At 39.4% G+C, this 12,784-nt stretch overlaps 2 protein-coding genes across 3 annotated transcripts in view; both read left to right on the top strand.

The window, feature by feature from the left end:
- Positions 1-12,784, top strand: part of LOC108691391 (inositol-pentakisphosphate 2-kinase) — a 104,299-nt gene that overhangs the window by 50,794 nt on the left and 40,721 nt on the right. The gene's annotated exons all lie outside the window — the stretch shown is intronic.
- Positions 9,002-11,006, top strand: LOC108691392 (protein BTG2-like). Its single transcript, XM_018199124.1, has one exon. The coding sequence runs from the start codon at positions 10,152-10,154 to the stop codon at positions 10,746-10,748; it is 597 nt and encodes a 198-aa protein (XP_018054613.1). The 5' UTR covers positions 9,002-10,151; the 3' UTR covers positions 10,749-11,006.

Here is a 12,784-nt window from a genome sequence, read left to right as displayed (position 1 = left end):
GAGAGAGAGAGAGAGAGAGAGAGAGAGAGAGAGAGAGAGAGAGAGAGAGAGAGAGAGCAGAGGGAGGCAAGGGATTTACGATCGAACAGGCGTCCGATTCATTATTGCAAAGTTTGCGATATCAGCGGTCGCAGACTTTACGCTGCGAATACGTGACGGCGACTGAACATCGTTTGGAGTATAAAGAGAAGGGGAAGAAAAAAAGTAGAACGACGAGTTTCCTTCAGGCAATGATAGTTGAAGATTGAAGAGAAAAAGAGGGCCAGGGATAGAAAGAAGGAAAGAGAAGTGGGGAATCTTCATCGAACACAGTTATCCGGCCCTGATGCTGCTCTTTCGATCAGCGACTGTGGTGGACGGCTGTCGCGAGAAATCCATTTTCGATCGCTCGAGAGACTGGTCGAGAGATCGAGATCTCATTTTCTCTTCTGGGAACTCCCTAATGCTCTTTGGCCCTTGACTCCGTGAATCTGTATTTTTTTCTAGCTTGAACGTCACTAATAATTGCGAAAAATGGGCAAGAAAGAGGAAGAGGGAGAAGCGGGGAGATTTTATGAGCGAGTTGTAACAATATGTCAAAAAGTTTACAATCTTCGCCTCGATTGCGAGTATCAAGCGATAGTAGCGAAAGGCGAACGAAATTGTTTACAAGACGATGTTTCATAATATCCCATATCTCTACGTGAGAGAAAAATAAATGTTTTATCTGAACGCAGCGGCTCAACAGACAGATTTCGGTTGAAATTAAGAAATTGTCATGATGACACGCGTATTATATATTACATGCGAAGAAATGCATAAGGAGGATCATCTATCTATCTATTCCCGATATAGCACCGGTCGACCATTTCAATTCTCGTAGATAGAGGTTGAGCACCTCGCGATCCGCTGTTCAGAGAAAAGTAGGATGGTTCTACAAAACAGTTAGATGGCCCTGATGTTAGCAAATCACCGAGCAGCCGTGCCTACATTCGCGTTCGCCGCGATATTGTACATGGCTTTTCAGAAGATTTGAAGCGTTTTGTAATTTCGTGTCATTCTTCATGCATACAGATGTCTCAAAAGAGAAGTCTTAAAGGAAATCTCACTAGTCTCACTCTTTACGTACTTAGATCAATGTGTAATATTTTTCATTTGTATTTTTCATTTTGCAGTTGTATTGTACTCGAAGTAATAATTGAACTTTTCTAATCCTTATAGTATAATGAATCCTTATAATACACTACATAATTGGGATTTTCGTGTCTTGTTCATTTCTTTTCTTTGAAATACTAGGAGCATCAAATAATTAGTTATAACATTTATATAATATTTTTTTTAATACACATTATTAAAGGAGCAATGGCAATCCAATCTTCTTGAGTTAAATAACATTTTGTTCTTTTTAACTTTTATGTATACAATGTAAACAAAGTAAACAATGTCTACATTAACAAATAATAAATCAATGATACCAAATAAATAAACTTAATTTAATTCAAAGAAATGTATTTTTGAATCAAATTTAATACATTTTTTTGAGTTATGTAGATTAAGTTCATTGTTTTAGTTAGATTAGAATCTATTATATTAAGTAGGAGTATCTATTAAGTAGAAGTAGTGGCGACCCTATAAAAATCATTAAAAATAATTCCAATTGGATTTAATTTGACATTATGTATTTAACGCAATCTACAAATACGATCTTAGAAGAAATTAATTATTACATTTATCTATACAATTTTTTTAATACGCAATCTTACAAATGCTTTCTAAAGATATTAAAGTACATATATGAGAATCATCTATAAATGTTAATAGTTTTTGTATTCTTGTAAAAGTAATCCGGGAGTACAAAATTAATCCGGAATATACAAACGACCCATTGTATGTAGTAAAAGATTTGAAAATTACCACATGTACTAACCTTTAATAATTGCGTTATTGAATTAGCATTGAGCCAATAATTTTTATATGTTATTCCTGCGAGGTGCAATTTCGGAGATAATTTATTGCAATTTTTATATATACGGGCTCGCTTATCCTCTCGCTTTTCCACTTTTCGAGCATGTCCAAGGAATCGAGATTCTCGTTTCCTCCAGGCTCGTCGATCTTTGGCCTCCGTGCTCCGCCTTCGCTTCGTGCCGCTCCGCGAAAAGCAGTTCTGATACATAGCATCAGATCCCATTCAGCACAGAAAGATTGCAAAAACATTGCAGAATGATTTCACTGAAACATTACATTATTACATGGTGGTTGCTGAATCATTGCAAAATTCCAACGATATTAAGATGTTAATGTCTGCTTTTTGTTATATTGCAACAAAACGTTCCAGAAATACTGCAATGTAATGTATTTGGATAAATTTTTTACGAAGACTCTAAAATGAAAACTATTTCTATACTATTTCTATATCTATACAACTAACTTTTCTATATCTCACTTTAACTTTTCTACAAATCGCATTTCTATATGTGCTTTCCAAAAGCAATTTTTTATGATAAAACCACAAAATATTCCAATAAATGTAGTATTAATTCTGAAAGATAAATTTATTCGTAAGAACAAACACATGTATGTGTGTGCCCCGAACAAACTACAAATTTTATCCACATTAATATGATAATACAGTCGTTTGGTAAGTTAATTATGAAATTAATCGCAATGATTCTTTTTAATTCCAAATTACTCCGAATTAATTGAAATCGAAATTAAAAAATGACGATATGAAATTTATCAATAAAGCAATGTTTGTGGAATATTACTGACATTTTGTATAGGCATATTGTTAATTTACTGTTCTGTAATATTATCTCTGCAATGTTACATTGCAATCTGCAATATTGTAACATTGCAGCAATATTGCTTCACTCTTCTGTGCTGTATGGGATAGAATTTCTAGGATATTCGAGAAACTCGATACAGATAGTGCTGTGTCTTCCAGGAAGCGTCTCCGATTTTCAAATTCTCAATTAAGACATACGTAACATCTTTTTTCGTTTATTCCTCGCACACATTTCATATAATAATTTCGAAAATATTCTCGATCAAAAAGAGTTTTTTGTATGTAAAAATTGACGAACATCCTGTGAGAGCAGCTTAAGTAATTTTTTTTTATCACTGACATTTCTTACACATGTGTTGTTGCACACGTTTCGAGCCGATATTTTCTTAGGATCACTAAAGTTGGCAAGGACTGACGTCTTCTAATTCTACGTTTCTCTGAGGGAAGCTTAACGGGGGGCTCAGTTTTCGGGGAAGAAAGTTCCAAATTAGACGCTCAGGTCGGTCGATTATATCGCACAGTATGTGAAATGGCTGCCACGATCGTTTTTACGAGACTCTCGTAAAGTGGTAAGGATCCAGGCACGAAGAAGGAGTTGCTCATCTCGAGCACGGTCGCAATTGTGTGAATCCTTTCGCGTCGAGGCAATTATCTTCGTCTTCTTCGTTTCGAGCTGCACATACCTGTCGCTACGTGCGTCATGAACGTCTCTTATGTCATCGCTTCTATATAAGTCTTTTAATCTTCTGTGTGAATACATACACAAAAATATCATTTTATTGCTAAGAAAAGCGATTACTCAATTTACTTTCTTTTAGGTGACAGGGGTAACAATTATCTTTATATAAGAATATTTCTCTCTTAATAATAATCTTAAAATATTTATATTTGTTACAAATTTTAGGAAAATCCATTATTATATATATATTCAAAACAAGAATTTAATTGTTTTTTAAAAATATTAGAAAATTGATAAGAAATAACTTTATATAATGTGCAAATCGAATTTATTTTAATAATTTTGATTGAAATATTAAACTTATGATTGATACTACAAGTACTTATGATTGATTTGCGGATATATGACTGTTGAAATATTTGAAATATATGAAGTATAATTATCACTTGTATAGAGTATGTATTTTTCATGTGCAGTCTGAAAGCCACGTTGAGTAGTAAGTAATACATGGATATAAAATGAAAATAAATCAATCTATATATATATATATATATACCTATATAAAATTACGATTCGCTCAAAAGTACATAAATATTTTCCTTTCACACAAATCTTATCTTTATTCCTATGAATATAATTGGCACGTCCTTATATCGAATTACTTCTTTCTCATACATTTCTTTCGCCCTTCAACGGAAAGTCACGTCTTCCGGACGTGTGCGATTAATATGGCATCTCTGATTTCTTAAGAGTTTCTCACGTCCTGGCGAGAGGTGTCCTGTGGAGTGAATCGCTACCTTAAACAGGGGTTGCTGGCGTCGCTGCTGGCGAGTGCATGGCGAATGGGTTCCGCAGGGATCACGGCTGACGGATTTTCAAGCGGAACTCCTCGCGGGCAGAATGCAGAACGCGCGAGGTCCCCGAACTGGCCCTATTGATTTTAGAGAACCTTCTGGCAAGAGAGAGAGAGAGAGAGAGAGAGAGAGAGAGAGAGAGAGAGAGAGAGAGAGAGAGAGAAAGAGAGAGAGAGAGACCGTCGGTAATTCCGAGCTTCCCTCCGTTCCCCTCGTCAAGTTTTCGAGAAGGGTCACCCCGTAATTTGAATATACGGCACCCTTCTGCGCGTTCGCAGCCCCTCCCGGCCAATTGCACGTTCGGCATATTTCGTTCACCGTGCATAGCGCGTTCGTTCTCCTCGCGCTTCGAATACGCGGACGAGATATTTCATCGTGGTATCATTATCGCGGTTTTGACGTGCCAAATCATTTTTCCGGCAAGAGCGGAAAGCGTTAAAATTTTAAAGAATTTATCTTATCGAGAGAGAGAGAGAGAGAGAGAGAGAGAGAGAGAGAGAAGATATTCTACTATCTTATTTCTCATTAAACTTGACTGTTTGTTTACACGTTATACATTCGTGTAGATTTTTATATTATCGATATCTTCGTGCTGCAATAATCTCAAATAATCTCACAAGCCGTAACCATAAAGTTTTGACGAAAGCGCAATTGATTCATGGACTCTACGTTTCTACGTTTTTATACGTTGCAATTACTCGCGAGCGAGACGCGCGGAAACGGAAGCGGTCGATCGCGTTTGAGATATATCGGGACGTGAGCGCGAAACCGCTCACTCTGTAGACTAGTGTAGACTAGTGTAGACTAGTGTAGACGTCGATTGCAAAATTAACCAGTTCCGCGACCGGCGACGCTTAGCCGCCTTTGATCGTCGAACGTAATATTTTCGCTGTACCGCGCGTCAGCGACTTCCTTTGTGCGCGGAAACGGAGTTTCTCGATAGTTGGACGGTTTAACTCGCTTAGAACTTAATTCGTCCAACTTCCGGTGAACGCGTTGACCTCCGCCTAGACTAGAGACTCTACAACTGAATCTGGCCACGAGCTATTTTGTCAAAATTCTACGAGAGAGAAAGATACATTAATATACTTTCTCTCTGAGTATATGTATATTATTATTCTAACTTATCCAGAAAAATATATACTCTACGTAAATAATAATTACTTGTTTCAAAAGTTCATATACCTATCCGCAAATCTTTCATAAGTTTATCAAAAGTTTCAAAAGTATCAAATTTAGTCAAAATATATATTCTGAATCATAGGAAATTTAATATTATACTTCAGTCAACATTATTAAATTGAAATAAATTCGATTTGATTATTACATAAAGTCGATTTTTCGATCAATTATATATTATATTCTCCCAAAGAAAATAAATTCTTGTTTTGACTATATATTAATGGGTCTTTCTAAAATTTTTAATATGTGTGATTGTTACCAAGAAATATTCTTTGGTAAAAATAAACTGTTACTTAAAAGAAAGAAAGTAAATCCAGCATTAATTTATCTCTTTTCTTATCAATAGAATATCTTTCTATCTGTATTTTGTTTTTGTCTCACCGTTTATAATCTTAATTAAAATTATTAAATGAGACAATAAAAGTTAAAGAAATAGTATACTTATATACAAGAAAGAAATATATATTTTTCTCTTATAGGATTTTGACAAAATCACTCGTAATCAGACTATTATAGGATCTCTAATCGTGACTAGAGACCCTATATAAGTAAATCGAATTTGTTTTTAATTTAATAATCTGCATAAAAGTATTAAACTTACTATTGGATTCAGAATATATTTTGAATAAATTTGAAACTTTCGATAAATTATAACAGAATTTAGTTCACCATGAGATGTCAAATTTTTTATTGCTTCATCATTTTTGTCAACTTTAGTAAGTTGGAATGAGTAAAACCGGAGCAGATAGAAAAAAACGTAAGATGGTAAGACGTGAGCAATAAGCGAATTAGCTGATAACAATAGAAAACATAAGGCAATAACCTTCTCTACTGTGATTGGCTGATTCTTTTACTGCCTTATATTCTTATATGTGGCCATGGGCGGCTTAAGATAGTATAAGTTGGAATATAAGTTGGAAGATAACATTTGATAACCCTTCTTTCTCATTTTTGTTTTGACAGTTATTTTGACTACTCGTCGTGACCAGATTTTATCATAGAATCTTTACTTAGTCTTTACACGACGAAGCACGAAAGTTAAATTACTTCTTTATTCTAACGGGACAATTTTCGTCGCGAAACGATTTTTGTACAACTCGCGCGCCGCGCCAGCATGAATTCTCGACGCAGGGAAATTCGCGTGCGGTTCGTGAATTTTCGCAGGGTTGGCCCACGATAATCTGGGCTTATCGATCGGCGCTCAGTTGCCAACTTGGCAGTGGCAAACTCCCGGAATTACGAGCGAAATGCTCTACATAGCGACGCGGTTGGCAAATCAGATCCGTTTTCATACCTTTACAAGGGAGGATACATTGAATTCCGACTCACCTTCCGGTGGGTCAGACTTTCGCAATTCGACGACGAAAATGTCCATGTCAAACGCGGTTAGTTATGGCCATGATTTGTTATAATAATTGATAATAATTTAAGTTTCTCTGCTGTAGATAAAGTAGATAAAATTGAGAATACATAAGCTTTATAGATACTGAAATTTCAAGAATATAAAGTAAGATTTGAATGGAAATTAGAATTAAAAATGTGGCAGGATTAGTAATATTGATTCCTGAGGAGCCTAGAAGAGTTAGCAATAAGTGGCCTGCAATTATATTTGCAGTTAGACGAATAGTTAACGTAAAAGGGCGGATAATTAGTCCTATTGATTCAATAATAACTATAAATGATAATATAAAAGGGGTTCCTGACAGAATTAAATGAGCCAATAAATTATTTAAATAATTTATAATTCTGTATAATATTCTGTATAATCTTATTCAAAACCTGAGGGATAGGGAAAGGCAAAATCTTATGTGGCTTGAGGCTGTAAAAATATAGGGAAAAAGGCAACGGGAATCGCATCCTTCAGCGTGTTGTTCTAGATCTCTGATCGAAGGATAATGATTTTTTTTTAAATAATATATCCACTCTGTACTGTACATTATACAGTAAGTATACAATAAGGCTCGAAATGAGTGAACGAAATAATGTCCACGGCCTTCCCTTCCATTTCGTTGATTGAAGCGTTTCGAAAGGGTACAAAACTTGAACATCAAAGGGTTAAGGGAAAGGGGTACCGCGGGAAAGGGGCTGGACTTTTTTCCCCATGCCGAACACGTTGTTCGAGTTTCAGGTTAAATCCCGGACAGAGTGGTTTTCATGCCACTACCCCGACGGTCGTCAAGCTCGTCGTGTGTATAGTTGTATGGTATTGTAATCTACGCGCTTTCTAGCAGTCGGCGTTAGTTCCCTGCTCGCTCGCTCGTTTGCTCGTTCCCTCGTTCAGATTTGTACTTAAAAACTTGTGGGGTCAGTGGTGCTCACAGCTAGACTTGCTAGATTGACGCAACCAATTAGGAACGTGGTAGTAGAATGGAAACCGGTAATCTGGTGTAACTTTGACTCTGCGGTCGTACTGTAGAATTGTAGAAGCCAATAAAGTGCTACTCCCTTGGCTTTGCGCTAGAAATTTTACATGGGATTTAGAGACTGCACGACATCGAACGATTTGATGAGTATCAGTTCTTTGAATTAGTTACACTTGCAAATTTGAATTTTATTGGAAGAAACATTTTTATCCATCAGAGAGATAGGAATGATTTCGCAAACTTGTAATATATAATTCACAACTTAAAACTATATTATCAATTCAATATCGATCGATATAATACTCATCGAGTATTTTGATTCAAAGAAGTTATAACATTAGGCTATCTATAATACAGAATCTACTATCTATAAGGCAGAATTAGAAAGACACGCGATAATATTTCCGAGATATCTTTTGCAGTTTCTCTCAATTAAATGATGCATTTTATAGAAAAGAAAAATGATAGGGGTCAATTATTAAAAATAATCAGAAATTCCGGTTTGTTTGTGCGAGCAAAGATAATAAAGTTTAATACGGATTGTTTTGCATACGCGGTGCGACACAATTGAATTTTTATATATATATATATATATAGATATAAATGGTTATCGTTCGGTTTTCATACACACAGAAAAATACATACAGTACGCAAGTAATAATTACTTGTATTCAAAAGTTCCTAAGTAAGTAAGTTTGCAAATTTATCATAAGTTTGTTACAAGTATCAAATTTATTTAAAATATATTCTGAATCCTCGCTAATTTATTACAAATTAAAGATTATTAAATTAAAACAAATTCAATTATTTATTAAAAAATTGTTTCATCGACCAATTTTATGATATTCTTGAAAAGAAAATAAATTCTTGTTTCGAATACATGTAATAATTTTGCTAAAACTTGAAATAAATTTTAAGATAATTATCGAGAAAATATTTTTTGTTAGAAATAACCTCGTTAGCTTAAAAAACAAAAAGAAATTAAATTGAGTAATGACATTTGTCAGTAATAGAATAATATTTGTATATGCGAGGTTGTAGCGAGGTTAAGTTCCAAGTTCGGAGCGATTTGAGAATCGCTGACATCGCGCACAGGCAGCCAGACGGCAGACGGCGGACAGGCAGGCAGGGTCCGCGTTGGTCCGCGTATTCGGGACGCGGGCGAGTGGCGACGCGGCTGCAGCAACTACCATCTACCATGCGCAGCGCGCTGGATCACGTGACGGTGTGTCGCGGTGGGCGCCGTCGATACAGGATTGGTCGATGCCGCGATATGTAACCCCCATTCGGCGTCACTTGAACAAAGAGACGAGGCTACCCCGTTCGTGCTCGTGAGCTCTGCCATTAGAAAGTCGTCGGTAGTCGATGAACGCGGAACCTCCGCGAGTTTGGATCGAGAGAACGAGAGGGAGAAAGATAAAAAGAGCTGATCCATCGGTTCGATCACGTCGCGATCAAGTTTTATCAGTCTGAATTGCCAGTCTGCCGGGACTCGACGACAACGGAAAGAAAGAAGAGAGTGGCAGTGGAAGGACAGTTCGGAGAGACAAGCCCGGCTTTAGAGATCAGCTCTAGCAACTCCGACCTACCGACGCGACGGTCCCGGATCGGCCGAATTGTCGGAATCGATCCGGTGAAACGAAGCGTGAAACGGAAAGCGCGCCTTTTATCCGCGAGCACTGTTAAGAAACTCGCGTGGACGAGTCGACAACGAGGAGGCGAATTGGCAGGCAACGAAGCGAGCGTTGAGAAACGACGCGTGGACGCTCACCCGACGACGATCCGAAATCGATCCTCCACATACATCTGTTACATCTGTTATCGTGCGCCGGATTGCATCCTCATCGGTGAGGATCTTCGAGGGACGCTCCGGCGGTTAGCCCATCGCGCTGGAGGGTCGAGGACGTACGACGAGCGCTGTAGAGTGCTACGCAGCGACGTGGCGACGACGCCATTTTGTGGTGACTGGTACTGTGCGCTTCTTTCGGCATCAACGCCGTCGAGCTTACTCATCGCCGCGCCGTGACCCGTGACACGCGCGTATCTCTGATACTCATCGCCTTCAATCGGTATAAAACGGCGTGGAGTAGCGGTGGCTTTTCGCCTTCGGAACCGTGGATCGCGAGAGACAGCGAGACGGAGAGAGAGAAAAAAAGAGAGAGATAAACAGTGCCCATATATTTGAGCAAGATCGAGTGCGTCATCGACGTGGCTTTCATCCCATCGCGATACAGGAGAGAGAGAGAGAGAGAGAGAATTTTCTATTGGATTATTGTCATCGACGCCTTCGCCCTGGGTCACCACCGACCATGAGACTGGAAATCGTGTCGGCGGCGGATTTTTTGGTGCACCTGCTGCGCCTGCAGGCGGGTCAGCTGTCGGAACGGCAACTGGAGATGTTCAAATCATCATTGACGGAGGTGTTGCGCCACCGTTATCGGGATCACTGGTTCCCAGATCGGCCAAATCGCGGCTCCGGCTATCGTTGCATACGCATCAACGGTAAAATGGATCCGGTAATCGCGCAGGCTGGTGCGAACGTCGGCCTGTTGCCGACGGTACTGCACAGTCTATTCCCCAGCGAGCTTACCATGTGGATCGACCCGTCGGAAGTATCGTACAGAATCGGCGAGAATGGTTCCATCTGCGTGCTGTACGAGCGTACCGAGGCCGAGAACGTGGAAGAGATCTCCCAGCAGCAGCAGCAGCAACAGCATCAGCATCAACATCATCATCAACAACAACAACACCAGCACCATCATTCGCAGCAACATCAACAAGCACCAACTATTATGCCGTCGCCATCCCAGCAACAACAACAGCAACAATTCGAAACCTGCAAAGACTCTCTGTTGCTGGAACACACGCAATTCAGCGAGCAGATCGCCGCGTACGTCTCCAGCTGAATCGCCGGGCTCGCCGCCGCGCTCGTGTCTACGCTTCTGAAATGATCTACTATATATATAAGCGCACGTGCATCTCGTGATATGTGATATCCCGCGTGATGATTGTGTCGCGTCGGACCGGGTACGTCCGCGCGCTCCTCAACCTTTTGTGAACTCCAAACGTGCGTGCGTCTCTTCCCTCCTTTGCGTTTTTCTTCTCTTTCTCTCTCTCTCTCTCTCTCTCTCTCTCGTCCTTTTCCTTTCTATTTTTCCCTTCCTTTCTCGGTCTCCTTTCTTCCTTCTCTCTCTCTCTCTCTCTCTCTCTCTCTCTCTCTCTCTCTCTCGCTCTCGCTCTCGCTCTCGTCTCCTACGAAAAAAGAAAAGAAAAAAAAAGTGAAAATGGAGCACCGTCGATGATCTGCATTTCGTCAGGCCTCGTCTCAGCAGCTTGGAGCGACTTCCTGCTACACACGGGGGGGAGAGTCCATCCTTCGGGAGACGCGAGCTCGTCCACGCGCGTCGGTCGGCTCGACTCTAGTCTAGTCTCGCGTTTTCCGATCCTCTTCTCACGCGTACGAAGAATCTCGAGAGTGAATGGAAACAAGGCATCTTTGAGAAGAGAAACGTGTCCCCCCCGAGCATCCTAGTCTGTGCGCTATTTAAACTAATGCGCTCAATCGAAAAGACAACACAAGAAGAAAACAACATGTGTGTCGAGCGATGGAAGAGTGAAAAGAGAAATGGAAAAGCGGATCGAAGCGCAGACCAGTCGATTCTCGTTGATTCAACGGCTGCTCCCTTGTACCATCATCTCTCATCTTCATCGATCGCCCTTACTATCGGCGAATCTTTTTCGCTGATGAAGGATTTCGCGGCCGTCGCAGCGAAAAAGAAGTAAGCGGAGTGAGCTTGGAGCTCTCTCTCAGCAGCCGACTAATTGATCTCAGCACCTCCTCTACCCGCGTAACCTCCGAGTGTTCTCTCATGACGACAGCAGCCACGCGAGGGAGGAACAACGAAGACCAGCCAATCAGTCTCATCGCCCTTCCTACATTTTCGAGGGAGTAAAGAACTCGTACTCATACATTTGTACACAAGAAACATATATGTATATTACACTGATTTCTCTGTCTCTCGCATCCTCTCGAATGACCAGCGTCTTTCTTCCACGCATTTTTCCTCACCGTCGGATCTCGAATTAAGGTTCGTACACACCGACGAGTATGCAGATCGCCGCGGCTGTTTATAAATACTTTTCGATGTGCAAAAAGCAAATTTTTAAAAAATTAAATCCTTTGTGACAGTCCCATTAATTGTTTAAAAGAAAGTTAAGTGATTTACATAGAAAGTTTACGATTCGATACAATAATTCTTGTATATATGTGTATATATATATATATATATATATATGAACTTATTTCCTTACTTTCCATTCTCGCGTCGGTTTGTACAATCATAAAGTTGAGAACAACAAAGGAATGATGAGAGTCAATCATTCTCCATTCTCATCGAGAATTTTGTCGAACCTCGCACTGTCAATGTAGATTACCACCGAGCCCTACGATGATAAAACACACACACACACACACACACACACATACACATACGAATACATTCATACAAAACTAAATACGCACCGATAAGTCTTAAGCAAACGCAATCGCGATGGATCTCAGCGTAAATCATCGCTATCGTGAGCTGTGAAGACCGTTGGTGCCAAAATCATCGAATTTGTTCTTCATTAACGTAATGTTTTCCACGTGCATCTAAATAAAAATAAAAATACGTTAAACTAAAAAGGCGCGAATACTTTCTCACGTATATTGTATAAATTTGTCGAATAATTTCGCAAAACGCAGTATCACGATAACGAGGTTTCAAATTCGATGTAAAGTTGTGATTTCTATTTTTCGAGAATGATTCTCAATAGTATGAATCTTGAGCGTTTCAACTATTCGACAGCGATTCTCAGTAGAAATCTCAAACGGTAGTCTGAATGCATACACACACACACACACACACACACACACACAAAATACTCGCAAATACACACGTAC

Source organism: Atta colombica, unplaced genomic scaffold, assembly GCF_001594045.1.
Source record: "Atta colombica isolate Treedump-2 unplaced genomic scaffold, Acol1.0 scaffold46, whole genome shotgun sequence".
In the NCBI taxonomy this organism is placed as follows: domain Eukaryota; kingdom Metazoa; phylum Arthropoda; class Insecta; order Hymenoptera; family Formicidae; genus Atta; species Atta colombica.
The sequence above is the reverse complement of the archived record's forward strand: the minus strand, read 5'-3'. Positions and strand labels throughout refer to the sequence as shown.

Coding starts and splice junctions, on each gene's coding strand:
- LOC108691392 (XM_018199124.1), top strand. CDS start 10,152: ATGAGACTGGAAATCGTGTCGGCGGCGGATTTTTTGGTGCACCTGCTG.